Source organism: Trichoplusia ni, unplaced genomic scaffold (genome assembly GCF_003590095.1).
Source record: "Trichoplusia ni isolate ovarian cell line Hi5 unplaced genomic scaffold, tn1 tig00001457, whole genome shotgun sequence".
Classification (NCBI taxonomy): domain Eukaryota; kingdom Metazoa; phylum Arthropoda; class Insecta; order Lepidoptera; family Noctuidae; genus Trichoplusia; species Trichoplusia ni.
The window spans coordinates 123,243-142,408 of NW_020800126.1; the positions used below are offsets into that span (position 1 = coordinate 123,243).

At 36.8% G+C, this 19,166-nt stretch overlaps 1 protein-coding gene across 4 annotated transcripts; it reads right to left on the minus strand.

The window, feature by feature from the left end:
* Positions 1-24: 24 nt before the first annotated feature.
* LOC113507303 (cholinephosphotransferase 1) lies at positions 25-18,845 on the minus strand. 4 transcript variants are annotated; one of them, XM_026890166.1, is made up of 9 exons: positions 18,295-18,845; positions 14,901-15,141; positions 10,090-10,248; positions 8,928-9,056; positions 5,303-5,434; positions 4,619-4,777; positions 4,347-4,472; positions 3,970-4,126; positions 25-510 (listed from the first exon to the last, which is right to left on the minus strand). In XM_026890166.1, exons 1-9 carry the CDS (start codon positions 18,504-18,506, stop codon positions 440-442), a joined length of 1,386 nt encoding a protein of 461 aa, XP_026745967.1. In that variant the 5' UTR covers positions 18,507-18,845; the 3' UTR covers positions 25-439. The 4 variants fall into 4 exon arrangements, with proteins under 4 accessions (XP_026745967.1, XP_026745964.1, XP_026745965.1 ...); XM_026890163.1 differs by lacking the exon at positions 8,928-9,056 and having other exon boundaries at positions 18,295-18,844; XM_026890164.1 differs by lacking the exons at positions 5,303-5,434; positions 8,928-9,056 and adding an exon at positions 7,081-7,212 and having other exon boundaries at positions 18,295-18,844.
* Between the last annotated feature and the right edge of the window lie 321 nt (positions 18,846-19,166).

A 19,166-nucleotide genomic window follows, 5' to 3' on the forward strand; every position in this document is an offset into this window, starting at 1 on the left:
CAACAGTGAAATAAAACAACCATTATCTTGTTAATTACTTTATTATCTTAGCGGTTCCACAATAAATGACTCACATTTTGCTTTCAACAATTTACAAACTTAACTTTTTTATAATGGTCACAAACTCGCTGAAATACTCACAATAATACTCAAACGTAAACTACGTTATAAATAATAATACTAGGTTTGTAACACTGCAAGGAAACTGAAAAATAACATTTTGTTGGTAACTTGCTTGGATGTACTTAACATTATTTCACAATGAATTACGATCTATTTAATAAAATCCGTTCAATAAGAACGTCTGTTTATACAAAACGTTATCTTGTGATAAGATCTGATACAACCTAATGTCCTTCAAACATTCATCGTCCCGCCACCGTTACAACAGATAATATTAGTCTAGTGACGTACTGCAGTAGTCTATGTAACACAGTGCTTAACTTATAGAGTTGTTGTTGATGAGTGGTAGCGTGTCTTCTATGTCCGACTTCTCACTGTCACTCGTCACTGTAAAATAAACATGTAATTAATTTCATCTAATAAATAAATTAAATTAGGAATAAAAACATACAGTGTTGCTAGTAATAAGTTACAAAAAAGGTCGTAATTATTTTAACAAAACTGAAGGCAAATAATCAAACAATTTTTAAACTTTGGAACGTCTAGTTCGGGAATTATTTTCAGACGAGACCCTTATTAAGAAATGTGTTTGCCTTATAAACGGAACAAAAATAAAGCAACATTGAAATGAGATGAGAAGCGTTACACAATGAGGTCTGCTGTGACTTGTGTTCGGAAGTTCGCGGAGATAATGAACATTTACGAGTTTATAAAGTTTAGAATCAGCGGCAGATAGACATTAGTTGTGTTAGTACCTACGACAAAACTAATCAATCTAAATATAAAAGCTATAAATAAAAATAACAAAGCCAAACTAACTTGCAACACTACTTGAATTTAAAGCTCTATTTACTTAGGATAGGGTTCATAATCCGTTAACACAAGCTCCACTGACCTTAGCATCCATACCTGTTGTTTGTAGCATACCTTAACATTGTATATACCTGATGGCGCACTATAACAATGCCACCAAACATTATACAACATACTTTCAAGTACAGAGACCAATTCTGAATGAGTTCACATTTACACACTCATAGAATAGGTATGTATCAATAATTATTGTATTTCACAAACATAGCACACAGTGCTGCATTGTAGTTTGCACTTCTGATACATATTAAATGTTTAACAATATAAGGTAATCTAATAAAACAAGTATAATCAAAATGTACATTTGTTATATTTCACATAAAAAATACATTTAACAGTATATGTTACAGCGGGCTTGCGTTTTGTGTAATAATCAATAATTAACACATATTTACATTCTTAGCACTACAGCGGCTGCTCGAACTACACCATTTGAGCAGAGTCCTTTGTTCTAGCGGCTACCCGCGAGCTAACCAATAAGTCATCTAAACCGACTAGACGAGGAGGGACAGCATTGTAAGACGTCTGATTAGCGGTCATTAAAGTTGCAAGCGTTCCTAGCACGGCATACATATAATAGAGCACATACATTTAGAGCAAGGAAATATTATATTAGGTAAAGAGCTACGAGTCGCGGAGAGCGCCGAGTGTGAGTACGGAGGGCGAGGGTAACTCGCCGCGAAAGATTAAAACTTAGTTATAGGTCAAAACTTTAAACACACTATCTATACGTTTCAACATGTTTAAATTCAAAATCTAGGGTTTATAAGAAGACAGCAAATCTAAGTAAGAGTAACTCTTTTTGGTTCTGAATAGTTTAAACATAGATGACCAGAGTTATATACATGATGTAGATAAATTACATTACTATCTAATTTCGTACAATACTTGTCATTCAGAAACTGACAAGGAATAATTTATTACCATAGATTGCTTACTTACATATAAAACGCGATCCCGACTACTATTTATCTAATAATAATTAAACTATACCACTTTCCTACGTAACGGTGTTATAACAGAAATCTTAGTAAAAATATACATTCGTTAGATTGTAGTATCTGGACTCGTGAATACTTTGCACTTTTTGCTATTTACATACATAATTAAATATCTAATATATTGTTGTCTCTAGCTGTTATCTAATGGTCTACACTAGCTGAAAGTATTACAAACATTCTGACACGGTAGAAGACTCAACGTGAATTCACCATCAAATAGCAATAAACACTATTCGAATTTAAGGTAATTTCACATTTATTCTCTTACAGTTAAGTCATGCAACGTGAAATAAAGGTTAGTTGTATCCAAGCTGCATTTTACCGACAGGTTATCTGTGAGCTACCATTTTATCACGCAAGAATTGCATAGCAACACAGACTTATATTAAATAATAAATAAATTTTATTACTCTTAGTAGTCAGACCTGCTGAACATTGTCTAGATTTTCGATAAAACGCAGCTTTGATGTAGCCAAGTTATATGTCACACATCATGTGCGATGAGTATAAATACTGTATGCGATTATTTGGTGTCCTCTTAGCGTAGTGATAACAATATAATTGAATAGATGACAAACGAACAATATGTCATGTTGCAAGATTCTCGATGTTGACAGTATTAAAGCCGTTGAACACGCCTTAAAAAACAATTATAGACACTAATAATTGGTGTTCCAGAAGCGATTTATTATTTTATTTATTTGGTTGATTTAATTTTTGTTATTGGCAACACTATAAATATAGTAACTTAAATGCTGTCAACATCGACAGCAGCTATCCAGTCCTACCCACAACCCGTCTAATCTATTTGTTTGAAGCTGACGCATCCCACTTACTGGTCGCCTATGTATACGTGATAACTTTTGTCCGAATATTGCGCCTTATCTACAACAATGACGCACAGTTATGCCATCTGTTAATATTGGTAAGGACCCAGCCACCTTGCAAGCGAGTGTAGAAGGCATGCATTACTGATAGAAAGTTCGAGTTGAAGGAAGTTCTGAATTTTGGCAGAGTGCATAGATCATATGATTTGAAATTGTTTGAATATGTGCCTGTCTGTTGAGTTATAATTTCCTTAATGTCAACGCGGGCCAGCAATGTCAACCTGTGTGAATTGTTATGTGGACCTAAGTTGCATATAATCCAGAACTTGTCTATCTCTTGATCAATAAATAATTACTCAAAATAGTTTTCTGCTCATCTGAATATTCACCTAACAAGATTCGCTATTAAAAGAAGAAAGATAAAGTATGCCTAACAATACTAATATGAAAACTTTATGTGAGAGCGATGATTTATACTATTCGAGCGAGCTGTCACGGCATAAATTACGCATAGAATTAATTACACCCAAATCTTTAGCAGGGACTGCAGTGGAGTGTTACTAATTGGAAGACTTAGGTAATAGTGTTTAGAGAAATGTGTACTGACAAATAACGCTTAAGATTAAGTTTTGACTATTGTCTTTGTTAAAATAAAGTGAAGTAAAGGAATTTTTTGGTAGCTTAATATACTAAAGAAATTAAACAATTTAAAACTGTCCATTTCAAGTTATACCGTCAATGTGTCATTGTTAAATAGATTTTATGATAAATAGGTGATTCTTGTGTCGGATGCTGTGTAATGATCTATGAGTGTACATGAGGCAGAATGAAAAGTATAACGGCGTCACCGCAGCCTTATCCCGAGAAAATTCACTATACATACCGAACCTTGACTAATCAACAAAAAAGTTAACGGAAACATGTTTTGAGCGCTGTTACGACGTAAATAACAAATAAATTATAATTAACCGAACAATTATCACATGAATCGATTAAAAATCATGATGAGGAAAGTTTCGGCAAGCTTTGCTTCAAGACGAGCGAGTCGTGAAATGAGTGACAGGCAATGAGTGATCGCGGGCCGCGCTAGGCGTGCAGCGAGTGGCCGCGCCGGGAGTGGCGCGCGGCGGCGGCGCGGCGCGTACCGTTGCGCTCGGGCGGGGCCGCGCCCCCCGCGCCCCCCGCCGCCCCCGCGCCCCCAGCGCCCGCCGCCCTGATGCGGAACAGCTGGATCTTCAGGTGCCCGCAGATCTCCAGGCAGATCTGCCCGCAGTAGCGCACCAGGTCCACGCACACCCATATCTGGAAACAATCGTGCTCAGTTACTTGATGACACACCTCTGTGTACGATAACGGCACCAGCTCCGTATCAAGAGTCAAAGTAACTATACCGCGAACGAAAACACACAGGTCAGTCTTGGGTGATGAGAACTCTGCGATGATATCGGAAATTGTAGATACAGACATTTTTTTTTTCAAATTACGACTATATCAATCACAAAATTAAGTGTTTACTGCTTACCGTACAGAGCCACAGGACATAGTACTCGGGCAACGCGTGGTTGAAGTACTGGTTGAGGAACAGCATCGCCGGACCCAGCAGCGACCAGTCGTAATAGTCCATCTCACTCTTGGTCATGTGAGCCACCTGGAAACAATGGGTTAATTATTGCAATCCATACCAAACTTGACCAAATTTTAAACATTTCACCAGAACAAGAATTTTGAATTTTATACTATGTAGGTATTGAAGGAAGTATTCTTGAAAAAAAAATTAAAGTAATAATGTCTTACCACAAGCCTGTTCGTGACTTTAGCAGCGACCATACCGAAGGCGAGTATGTACAACGCGGGGTGGTTCTGGTACACGTTGGACTCGCTCTTCTGGAAGATGATGAAGGCCGGCACCACCACCAGCGAGAACGGGATCACCGGCGACAGGATGCTCGTGCCCTGACAAAACCACTCGGTGTACCACGGCCTTTGGGGATCGCGCACTCGGGCAATCAACTCAAGGACTGCATAGCAGTTAGTAGCTTTAAATTATTTTTTTATCAAACAAATCTTTAAACCAAAAGCTTTAGCAGATTTTAAATTAAAAAGTTAAAAAGGCACAACACTCAAAGGGGCCAAAGTGAATCAAAGCGTTACTCGCTACAGTTACTAGACTAGATATCTACTTAGTTCACTAACATGCAACATATAACAAGCAACAAAACACACATGCGATAAGTACTGAAGCGAACTCTACATGCAATGACGATGCGAGTGATGCACTCGTGCACAATGAGACGGAACACAGCACAACACTACAGGAGGTACGGTACAACACTAAGGTTCGAGTCAGACGTCGTCACGAGGCCTCGAGTGGCGAGGCTAGCGGGAGCTGAGCGCGTGCCAACAACGCCGTTAGTCTGTGCAGCGTTTACTCTTGTTAAGTGTTATTCATACGGCACAATGCTAAACAAAAACTCTTACTGCGACAGTGGAGCCGTTTTTCCCCACTCCACCCTTCATAATGACAGTGACGTAACCGACCACTAGGTACATGATGAACAACACGACTGCGTAGTTGGATATCAGATTTAAACTGACGTTTATAGTCGGCAACTGTAGTGTTAGACCGTGATATGCGATGATGGTGATGTTCACATGGTGATCGTCATGCGGTTAGGTCCCGCGGGCGGAGCGGCGCACGCGGACAACAACCGGGGCGCGACGGCGGCCATAACAGAAAAGAGAAACACATACATGCCATTAATATCAATTAACGTGGAGTTAACTGTACGGGCTGGGGAAGCGGTACCACATCCATACACTGGATCTCTTATTCTGTATGCATTGTGTTCTACACGTTACGCCATAAACTGTCTGCACTAGACGTAAAGGCCTGAGATGTGCTGTCTTCACTCATTCACGTTGCTCTGTTGCCAGCAGCTGTTACATGGAAGTGATCGTTTCTGAATATTTATTGACAAACAGAAATAACCGAAATGTAGTATGCCCAGAGATAGTCTAGTTCGTTAGTACCGCCATGTTTGTTAAAACGATGAGCCGTGTGGCATGACGTATATTGTGTACACTTACATACATGAATATTTATATCATTCATATGTAATATATTTAATATTTTCACGCACAACTTCGGGTACCAAGGTTAATGAGTAATCAATAGTCACAAACACACTTTTATAATTGAGAAACAAGTGTTGTAACAGTAAAGAGTTTGTGCAAGTCATCTAAGATTTGTGATAAGAATACAAGGTGCCACCGGTGAAGAAACTTAGATACCTGTTTCGGCATCTCAAGACTAAAGCTAACCTTTGAAGATATTATCCTTATATCTTATGTATACTTAGGATCCCGCTGAGGAGCTTAGGCAAATATTATAAGACAGAAATGGTTAATTGAGACAATCAGACACCTGATTAATATGGGTCGTGACACACGTTCAACATAGGTATTATAATAACCCATTCGCCTCCAGGTGACTAAGCACTGCGTTACGTTTGGGAATTGTTGTAATACACAATAATATGTCTTATGAAAACCAGTTTATGAGTCAAACTAAATAGAAAGTAAAAGCGATATAAAATACGGTTCCCTGCCTATTCTTGAAGGAGAGTAATTGTTCGACAAGTTGCTTCGCCTTACTTAAATGAAGCCCAACAAGTATACGATGGTACCTACCCCGTTGTGCGCTATGTACACGAGACCCATGCAATATTGTTAGAATTACTAAATGTGATGATTCAGCCGACAACTATTTTAGTGTTTACATAAAGGGTATTTCGGAAACACGGCCTTTATTGGTACTTTTGCGAAATACGTAATTGCGGTTTATCAGAAGAGAACTAATAATAAATCTGGGGTTCATCTAGTACACGTTTAATTAAATGTGTATTAAAATCTGACCAGTTTGGGCGCATTTAAAACCATTGAGCTCTTCACGTTTGAGGTGTTAGGGACAAGGACAACATATAACGCACCAGGCAGACATGAATCGATATGATATCGGCACAAGCATATAGTTTAATGTCGGCGACTTGGATTGTATTCCCGTCACGCGAAGAGCTTGCAATGGAAATTCATTTACCCTAAATCTCTCAGACACACCCAAAATACTCAGCAGTTGAATAAGCAAGTGAACCACTCTCGGGCATACTATAGATGTTTGAAGGAAAACTAAGACTGAATCATCGCATTCACCCGACATCCCACGAATGTGTGTTCAAATACACAATGTGCAATCTTACAGCAACGGTTGATCCGTTTTTGCCACATCCCCTAACTCGGAACGTGGAGAAAAAGTTGGTAGCAAAGTAAAACTGTGCGGCGAAGCACATGGAGGTGGCCTGGAGGCTCAGCGGCACGCCCAGCGCCGGGATCTGCGGCAACACAGCGCTATAGCTCACGGTCATACACTTGTTCACCTACACCTGACTAACTCTATCTACATACGGTATATATTCCTGACATTCATTAACATAAAGGCAATACAACATCATCTAATCACTGGTCGTCGTTATATCAATTCTGAAAATGAGTGAAGACCCACATTGTAACAAATAATACGGGAGACGCACCAGCCACAATTTGGTAGTAAATAACAATTACACTAACACATGACTTAATCAAATCCTACACGGAACAATAACAACATTCTTAAATAATATTTATAGATCATGCTCCGTGGTGAACAATGCAACATTGCCTTATAAAAACACGCATGACTAAATAATTACAACCGAATCGAAAATACTTCAACTCAATGCGATATCAAATCAAATACAATCTACAATTACTCCGCTGTCTCAACACGGAGCATAGTCTAAATAGTTACATTAATTAATCGATTCATGCTATTAAAAAAACCCACATGATAATAAGCGATGAAACCAAAAGTATCACAGTTAACAGATCAAAGCTAAGATACGGGGGCACTTACACGAACACATCGATCTATGGAGACGAGTCCATTTGCTTATAACATACTCTAACAACACTAGCTAGTTACACCCCGCGGCGGGGCCTTTCCGGGGTCTAAGTGCACGTGTGTAGCCATCCCGGCAGCTCTACAACTCGAGGTGTTCCACTAAACTTCGTCCTACCTAAGTTGTGTTGCGTCACCCTGCCATGTGACGAGGTTCCTGGACACTACAACTAATTACAATAAGTTCCTGCCAGGAATAGGGCCTAATAGCCTAATACAAAAACACAAGCAATGCTAAGGAACATGTCTAGTTTAGTATGTACATAAAATATTTGTGTAATCATGACAGAAATTTATTTGAAAATAGTTTTCCAAATGCTATTTAAACATCAAAATTGCCTAAAATGTTTGGAGAACTGAAGTTATTTACATTTTATTATACATTGAATAAAGTGTGCTAACCATTTAAGAGACCTTGAGACATGAAACTATACATTAATTTGTTTTTTTACATTATAAGCAAATACTTATATAATTCGAGGAGGGCGCAAATATCCGACTCGCTATCAGCACTTACTTATTAAGTGCAACTTAAGAGAATACAGGAGCAAATCAGGATAATACCAGAAGTACGAGGGTGGTGCGGATAGTTCCCCGGATAGCTGCGTCACCTCGCCTGCGTGTACGGAGTGCGTGTAAGTGCCGTGTAACTAACTGCTGCCAATCTGAAGCCGAACTACTTCCGCGCTAGGTTATGTATGTCAATCGACGATGGTTTCACAATACGATACAATTCAGATACCCAGTCACAAGTCCAATCAGTATCGCCAGTGTGGGAGACCAGCTGACGCTACAAATATTTCGGTACAATCAAGGTGCTAGTAAAAAGAATACAAAAATAAATAGCCTAGCACCGAGCATCTGCATTTTTTAGACCGATTTCACAATTAGAAAGTTCACGTAAAAGTAAAATGACTGTAATTTTTTCTGCTTTTTATTTTAGTATTTTTAGCGTTTAATTCAGCCGCCTTACAATCGAGTGTTAGGGGTTCGAGTGAGATAATACTCCGTTTACTAACAACTTGATTTTAGAGGAAAAACCAAATTGGGATTGATAAGTTTGTCCTCCCACACGTGCGATCGTTGGTGGGAGCATAGAGAGTGTCTCACAGCGACGGTGGAGCCGTTCTTGCCCACTCCGCCGGTGACGATGGCGGCGGCTAGCGCGCCCACCGTGAGGAACGCGCCCCCGACGGCGACCATCGCCAGCGAGTAGCGGACCTCGAGCCCACCACCGACCTAGTGCGTACTGTGCGTTACTTGCGACGAACACTTTGCTTCAACACTTACACGATACGACACCAGTTCCGCCGACTAGACACCTTCACGATACTATTATACTACTCTCAAACTATTGGAATTGGACTCGAAGATACAACATTTTAATATTAAGATTATTTCATGAAGATGGATTTCTAAAATGATTTTTGCAAATTTTTGGAGGTTGATTTCACTATTCCTTTTAGGGAATTCAAAAATTCCATCTGAATGGAGTACAAATTAATGGATCAAATGGATGTCGTGATGTGATTTAACTGATGTTTCTGTATGGTTAGTCTAGTCGGCAGAACCCTATCACTTGTGCAATAACCGACTGGACAAAGGCGTGGTGGTAGATTCCGGTCAGGTTCAGTCAAGTTACACCTGATCATGATATTGTAACACCGACGGTAACCACGACAACGCTCATGTGGGTATTTTTAAACATCACCTAACATATCCTCAGATTATTGTCACGTATATCGGTTAAGTTTAACTAATGCCTGTCGTTTAGTATTTGTTAACGTAAACAACAAATACATACGAGTTATAGATATCACAGAAGAACAAGCATGTCGTTTAGATAACATTTAATTGAAGAAATTCAAATCAATATTGTATACGATACTGATTCTTCTGCGTACATCAAACAAATATTTAATGATAAAATCAATGACAAGTATAATATTGTGGTAAACATAACATCTCAAACAGCTTGTTTAAAATAAATAGTGTGTTACTCAAACAATAACTAACATCGGACAACAGTGAGCTAACATTATCACGGTAATTAGTGTGTGGTATACACCGGGCTCCCTACAAAATGACTTCGCAGTCTGTTTTTGTTCGGTTTGTTTATCCACAACACATTATTAATGAACATAAACAAGTGCGGTGCGAACGAGTGCAGACTACTACGTCACTGGGCTGATAGAAGTGGAACAGACAGACACAAAGTCATTTTGTTGGAAGCGGATAGTTAGGCAGTGCGGGAATAGTTGGAGTACGTTACCTGAGTGGCCCAGAAGTTGGGCCCGAGCGTGGCGGACACCAGGTGGATGGCCATGATGGAGTACTGCGCCTCCGTCACGTCTATCCGGCCCATCTTGAGCGTGCCCGTCACGTAGGCCTGCCAGTGCGCGCAGTAGAACAATGTCATTGCGCAAAAACACTGAAAAATAAAACGATTATAATAAATATACATAATCTTTGAGGATTTTTACGACAGGGTCCAAAAACATTTCTTTCAGAACAAAATTAAGTTGCCTCATTGGAATTTTATAATTTGACTTAACACAGCCTAATGAACTATGCGGTGACTGCTAATCCCAACATTTTTACAACGGAATTACTTTAATCGCGTTAGCTTAGGCTTGATGTGAATTACTTTAATAATAGAGATTAAGAAACAATTGTTTTTTGTAGTTATTTCAACGTAAGCCACGATATCTTAATAAATAATTGTGTCTTTTTTTAAATCAGATTTTCCATCATTTCCGGGTCTTTCGGTCTAGGCGACAAATTTCAGTTACATAAGGTCTTTTATAACGATACCGTGGCAATAGATAGTGACATCAGTTATCATTAGCACGTTCACTACACAATTGTCATATCGTAAATATTATTATCATCAAATATTGGATACAAAAGAACCTTGTTAAAGATAATTTGGCTCACTTTTATTACCCCAATCGCCAGTTACGTTACGTCACATGGGAAATTAGGTCATACAGAACCTCGAGTAGCGAAAACGATGACATTGTATTTGTGCATAAACTCGGCCAAATTTAGGTAAAACTTAAAATAGTGAATCACAAAATTGGCCGGTTTCCAGTTGCGTGGCTGTATCTGGGCGCGTTAGTTTGGCATCAATCCCAAATAAGAATATTCCGATAATGAGGGCCATGTCACGGATATGAGGAACCACACGAGAGTACTTCTACTCACAACAGTTATCTTACTGAGAAGAGTGGTCTGAGTATACGATACATTTACAACAAGCTTCACCTGTTCAATGTAAATATGCTGCGAGTTTCTCGCGCTGAGGTTTAAAGTTTTCCCACAGTATAACTTCAAACCGCAATACTTATATAACCGTCGTTGCTATGGTTGGTTAGAAATTAGTAGCGGCCGACAATTCCACATTTCGGGAGCTTAGTAACAGATATAATATAATCAATACGAATGTTCCTCGAAATCCAATAGTTTATTGGTACGTTTTGGCAAATAGTCTTCGTGTTTCTACCACCGTGAACCGCAGGGTCGCCAAGTACGTAAGTGTACATAGATCTTCTAGCACGTGTTCTTTGAGGCAGCCTGGTGCCAGTGTACGGAAGTGACTCGAAGACATGTCTAGGGCCATTGACACGCTTATGACACTAACACGACACAGGCAAGCAGACAAGTGTGTCGTTCATTTTAATATCCCCATAGATGTCATGTTTTCTAACCATGAGCGACGTTGGTATTAAGTTAATTTCATTGGCTATTACGGTTTAAAGTCCAACGTAATCCTTAAACATTTTACTATCCGTTTTCCAAGACGGGTTTCCTAACAAATAACTTACAACATAGAGTTCGTTGACCACATGTCCACTTGACAAGTACATACTGATATGTTTTTTGCCGCTACATGCGTAGGTACCTCATCACATTAAAACCGGCAAAAAGTTTACAACATTTTTGCCACATTGGTGGGAGACATTTTAATATTACAACTTTTTATATATTTGAACCATGTTAAGTTTCATCTACCTTGTTATCTATAAAGAAAATAAGTACATAATATATTGATACATTACGTAGTTTTGGTCGTGGCCTTGCTAATCTCGTGATCTAGATTGCCTAGCTATGTTACGCGAGCAAAATCAAAACGCCTTATCAAATGTTAAAATGTAGATATTATTTCCGTATTCAATGCCATTGATTGTAACATTAAACAGTTTTATTACGGTCATAAATTAGAGAAAGATTAAGTCACATGATTTATAAAATATTTTAAAATTTAATCTACATATTTGTATAGAACTACGGTAAACAGTAGACTGTTTTTCACAGTCGATGTACTGTTGTTGGTATGTTGGCTTTTTAAAATGTCGAAAAACTGGACAATATTATAACCTGGTATTGAATTATACATAAAAATAACATGGTCATACTACTACTTTGATTAATCAGCTGCGAAATAATTTTGTATTTAGGTATGAAAAAATATTTTTTATGTTACAACCACCAACAGTTTGACTGATTACTTTCGTATTTCGTTGACGTCCGGAATAATTATAATCAGAAGTTGGAATACATTTTATCAGTCCGAATATAACATATAGATATTTATAACCCTGAATTGCAAAACTATTATGTACTATAGTATGTTTGTGAATGTAAAGTAATCAACTGTATTAACGCGGGCTTATTCAAATGGGTCTGCTCTTCGTTATTTATCTAAGCGAAATATAAACCGTTATTTCGGATTCGACCACGTGTAGCCCCCTTAAACGGAACGATAATTATAATCCTTAGCAAGGAGGATGGTAACAGTTTTATTAGATTAAATAAAGGTTTTTTTCATTTTCAAGAGGATTATACAGTACCTACCTATATTTTATTTATATCGACGTGCGATTTTATTTATTAGATTATTAAAAGAGATTTTACAGATATTCAAATACTACAAGTTCTATCCCTAAAAAACAAGTAGCATTCAATAATTGTGGGAACTTTTTAAATTTTTAGTTACCAGGAACATTGTCTCCGACATAAAAATGCACAGTTTTAATTACGCATTGTACGCTATGTTATCAAACTTTCTTTCTTAAAATGTACGGGTGGATAAAGTAACAAAAAAGCTGCTATTAGTTTCTAAAGAGAGACAAGATTCATTCTACAGAGAGTTAGTTCATCTACGTAGGTATATAACTGCACATTCTAATATGTAACTGTACATTAGTGCTATATTCTGTGACTAGACTAAGTCTAGTAGGGCTAGGTAACCCTATAGATACCTCATCGCTATAATTTCTTTGTTGGTATATTTAGGTCAGCCGCATTGGTCCAGTGGTCACCAGTCAACCGTGATGTCCTTCGTTCAATCCTGGTTGAAGCAATTCTATCGGAAATGCGGTTGAATATGTGACTAGTTAGTTAGCAGGTTACTGTAGTGTGATTCAAACTGCTTTCTAAATTCTTTAGCAAATATGTCTGAAACCAACACTATCTTATACTTATATCATTACTTTAGATAATTCAAACATATCATTAAACAAACAAAAAAAGATGTTATGTCATGTCACCTCCGTGAGAGTGCGAACGATTTTTTCCATAATATAACTGACTCGCTCATTTAACATTACTTAGTGCCATGCCAAGTATCCAAATAAGCAAAATGTCAACGGAACGATTCGCATTCCTGTAATAATAAAATCAACGATCTAAGTACCGGACGGCCTCGGGTGAAGTAAAAAGTCCTTTTAAGCAATAGTATAGATGTATGTTCTTTACACAACCACGCACTGGCATTTAGCCAGCATTAATTGACTAGGTTTAAACTTTCAAGCCACTTATTACCCTACTACCGATCAACTGCATCTTTGTAAGCTGCTACTTTTTAACTGACTTCAAAAGCTCTCAATTATAATTCAATATGACTAAGTAACGAATGGAATGCAGAAGTAATACAATGAAATGCTAATAAACTATGGGTATAGTAAGCTATGGGGAATTCTTTGTTGACACATTAGAAGGTTAGCTATGACTCCCCGAGGTGCTTGCTACTGCGTGCCTTTATGGTCACTATACCGTTTATTACGGTGCTTATATTATTAACCTTGAGTTCATTTGTATTGTATTTTTGATATAGCGCGACCATTGATAAGAACAATCCTCGGTTCGAAGAAAACTATCAAAACCTATGGTTGTGTAAACTGTTACAAAAATAAACTGAAATAAGTTTCTTCTTACAAACAAGTACGAGTTTATCTAATTCGAGGAAAGTGTTACAGTTATAAACAAACTTCACGTTATTTTTAAAGAGTAATAACCAACAAGCAGCTTGTCAAGGAAGTTGAAAAACATTAGTGTATTAGTATCTACGTCACGGTACTGACAATGAATCATTTAGATGATTGCAATCGTCAGAATAATATCTAATGACGGCCGTCGTACGAACAACACACGTGGATGGTAGACCGCAAGTAGCTTATCATAATACAAATATCAATCTTACTGCTACACGTAGCAAAGTAATACACAAATAAAGAATCATATATAATCCCCCAGAAATGAGCGCCCTGTGAAGGACGTGCGATAAAGGTAAATAATTATATTAATTATGCAAGTAATATCGTAACCGTTTAAGATTATAATTATGCTAATTAGTGAGTCGGGACATCGTAGGTTAATCGTTATCGATCATACTTTTACGAGTTACTGTTCAGTCTAGATCTCTAGACAGACATTTTTCCTTAGTCTGTGTGACTAAGTAATACAAATCGACGTAGCGTAGTCAAGGGTCCATTAATTGTCAATTAAGAGAGGCCAAGGGCAAAGATTGAGTACATCACTCAGCTGTTAAAAAAATTAGGATTATATACAAAGATTTTATAAATATGGGTAGCGCAATAGGTCATAGCAAATTAGTAATGTCGACTCCAGCGCTCAAAAAGACATGTCAAAGTGATAATATATCCTCACTGCGATGAGCCAATACTCCTTTAGATTTCTTTGTTCAAGATACGAACTTTCAAGCATACACTTGATTTCTCTTACACAATAGCAGAAACAAACTTGTATTTTGAGGGTTTTGACAATGCTGGATAAACGTACCTGGAAGAACATCCACGTGGGGTACTCTCCAAGTTTGACAGCGATACATGCTCCTAACGCGATGAACACGGTTGATATGCTATCACAGCCGTGGTCGAAGAGCTCGCCCAGCGGCGACTGGCTGCCGGTGCGGCGCGCCTGCTTCCCATCGATAGCGTCCAGGCTTTGGTAGATGAATACTCCTAGCGCGCACAGAGCGCAGGCCCATCGCGGCGGCTCCTGCCGCGCGTCGGGGCTATACCTGTACATCACACAAGTTACACATATAGCTCGAAGACTTTATACTCAAGTAGGTACTATAGTTATCATAAAAACGTGACACTTCATGTATCGGTTCTTTTATGAGGAACCTTGGTGTTTGCACGTCGCCGTTTACAGTTTTCTTTTTTATAGATATTTCCTATTACCTTTTATGTTAGTCTAGTAGATAACTCTTGTCAGTTATATATGCTGTGTATCTTTTATTAGGTGATACACAAAAAAAGATTTCTTCTAAGACCACATATAAATATGATGTTATTTATGAAAAAATATTGTAATTACATTATGATATATATGTATGTTCGAACAGAGTTCAGTAAGCATGACATTCATCTTTGTGCAATGCAATAAAATCATTGCTATATCTAGAAATAAACACAGCGAGGGTATGAGCCATTAAGTGCTCATTCACCTCTTCTCTGTGTGGGTGTGTAATCTCATAATACCTAGACCTTTAAAGATCACTAAAGCTTCTAGTTAGGTCTAACATTTAGTCTCAAATGAATAATTCCAAAATAAACTTGAGGGAAAAAAGCATGTGATACAGAAAGTAGAGGAAAGCATTGGATGATTTCAAATCAGGAAAGAAAGGGGTGCTTTACATGCCATACCATTCTTGGATTATCAAATTATTTTACATAATTAAATATGATATAGTAATGAACCATCTCCAATTTTAAACTTCATGTCCAATAGTATGATGACTAGTATAACAATGTTTAATTATTTCTAACATTTCTTTAATAAATAAAATGTACTCGTTATTTTTCCTAATTATAGAACAAAAGCAACTAATGAATGTATGTTCATATCAACAAGCTCATAGTGACACTGAAGTAAACTTAAATCAGGCAATAAAAATGTGACAACAATGTGATTACTTGTTGTAATTAAAATGGATTGTGTTAGATAAATATTAGAGGTAATTATTTGTTTAAAGTTCATTAGTTACATTAACATAGGGAAGGATAGTGATTAAGAATGAAATTGATACATTGTTTTGCATTCAAAAACACATTAAGACAATATCTTTTAAAATATGCCTTTTATGTTTGATATTGCATGAAGATCAATGCATATAGTTTATTAGATTTACTAAAGATTTTCTACACATCTATTTAGAATTGTAAAATAAATGACAGTTTGATCTATGAGACATCAGATTGCATAGATGCATCTACAAGTTATTTGTTGCGCATAACAATATTATGCAAAAGAAGGAAGTATATCTTAGCAATAAAAACATATTCAACATCAACATTTCAAGTTATTTCACACAATAAACACTTATCAATCACAAAAATATTTCCTGCAAGGTTTTATTGTCTGAGAAAATCTACTTTTATGACAAATAATATTTTTTCTGATTTCCGAACATATTTATACAATTTCAGTGAGCTAGTGGTATATAATTAGCCTGTCCCAATACAGGAGATCTGTTATCATAAGGACAAGGTTCAGGAAGTGGTTTTTTCATGTAACTGACTGACAGAGAGTATAAGTCTAATGGCTGAACCCAATTAAACTTTTTGAGAAAAAGAAAAGTAATTTTGCTTGTTGTTAAGTCTGATTTGGTTTGCAAGATTTAATACCTCACATGGCTACCTTCAGGCTCACGGAGCCCTGAGCAGGGGAAGTATTAAATATTTAGTTGAACTAAACAGTATATGAAACAATTAGATACACAGCAAGTTTTCTAGGTGATTACTATTCACAATTGGTTATGGCTAACTGCAATTCACCATCTAATAATGGGTTGCAAATACTAAGGGGTTAATTTCATGATTATTTAAATAAACAACAGAATAAATGGGAAAAACATAAATTAAAAATGGAAAGTGTGAAACAGACACTATAACTACTAGTAATATATGGGAGTCAAACATATGTTCAGAGTAAGAGTTTTCTCCGCAGGTGTAACAGAATACACAAGACCAAGGACATGTAAAGCATAATTAAAGAAATAACATCATTAAAATTCTGTTTTTATTAAAATGAATGGACAGAAAAGAAAGTGTTTCTTGAGTTACTTAAGTAGAACAAAGTAATAAAACAGAAATCTTATAAGATTTTCCTTTTTTTAGTTAAATCATTTTATAGATCAGGCTAACTAATACTGAAACAAGTAAATCAATTTTGTAATCATGTCTTTAGAGCTGATGAGTATGTAAGTTGTGTACTTGTAACAAAAAAGTACTTCATATCAAATGAACATCGGAACACTAGAATTTATGAGAGCATTATTAAAATTTATATCAATATTCAGTTTGTTATAACTTACCTTGTTAAGTTATTAACATTATTTGAATTAGGTTAATTAATATCGGATACTATTTGTCCACTAAGACTCCAATTAATTAAAACAATTTAAAATGGTCTCAATTATGATAACATAATTTTATAAAAAGTTTTACTATCAAATCAGATAAATATATTTGATAAATTTAAAAGTTGTATGTAATATTGTAACCTTGATTTTTAAGTCATTTATTTTTAAAGGGGTTTGTAACTGAAAGAGTCAACTTGACATTTGCACTAAACTTAGGTTAGGTATTAGACCTAATGAAAAGGCCTACTTGAATATTATGAATAAATTGACAATAGCAAGGATATCTAGATTAATTCACCAAATGAAAATAAAAAAGGACCATATTTTATTAAGTGTGTGACTAAATTATACATAGTATGAAAGGATTATAATTAAATTATGATGCACTGGTCTTGGTTGTAAGTAAACTTGATAATGCAAAAAAATTGTAAAATAGGGATATTCTGAATGAAGAGGGGACTGAAATATTAAAGAGACCTCTAAAAGCATTATTTTAGTAAGGTCTGCAAAATTAAAGTAAGCGTGAGAAGCAGCAATATTCAAATCTCAGTATCTTATCTCGGCAGACAGTGGCGCGACTTCGCCTCGGCCAATCGCATGCCTGTTTTTTCAAGCATTACAACATGTAAACATGCGTGAACTGTGATTTTGTTGAATGGATATGCAATTGTTACAAAACTATTACTAGGACGTTCATTACAGACCGTTAGAAAGTCTTAGTGCCAGCAGAAAATGAAAGTCGTTACGGTCGGACGAGATATGACACAGTTCCTAATGTATTGATATAACCTTCGATTTACTTACCAAACTAATATAAGTGTGGTGACTATATTTACTATTAAACCTAAGATTGTGATGAGATTCGGCGCGAGCCATAACGGCGTTTTTGACACCAGCCAGCACCACCACGGTTGGAGCCATGCATCCAATATACTGGCACTCGTACAAGAATATTTGTGATCACTTAGTCTTTTTAACTGAGCAGCGTTGAGTATTCTCTCTTTGTAGAACTGCATTTTATTTCACTGTCACGACATTACAATGTACGAAAAAATCCACCATTTACTAATTCACGAGATAAATTCGCAAAATCGCAGTGCAAATCACATTCACATCACACCGTTCTTGATAATACCATAAACTATATAGCAGTTTTTTTAAAGCACCTTATACACGCAACGACGTTCTGTCACCCAGCCACGCGTACAACGGCCAAAGACAATAATTTTGACAGGTCTACGCATGTGTTGCCAAGTTATAAAATTTACCTCAAATTGGGGTAAATTTAAGCTGATCGTGAAGCGACTTCTTCCTTTTTAATTTGAAATCATAAGCACTATCCTTACTAATATTATAAATGTGAAAGTAACTCTGTCTGTCTGTCTGTTACGCTTTCACGTCTAAACCACTGAACCGATTTTAATGAAATTTTGTACAGAGATAGAGTTGACCTTGAAAAGGAACATAGGATAGTTTTTATCCCGGACTTTTGACTTTCTCTTGGAAACGCGATATAACCGACCTAGACGCGGGCAATGCCGCGGGCGAAAAGCTAGTTATTTAATATTTGTGTACCTAAAGTATAAAATTGTTAAAATAATCACTTAAATTTTTTTCAATCATTTTTCTTTTCAATATGGTTTGTGTACAACCTGGTGTTAAGAGATCTAACCACT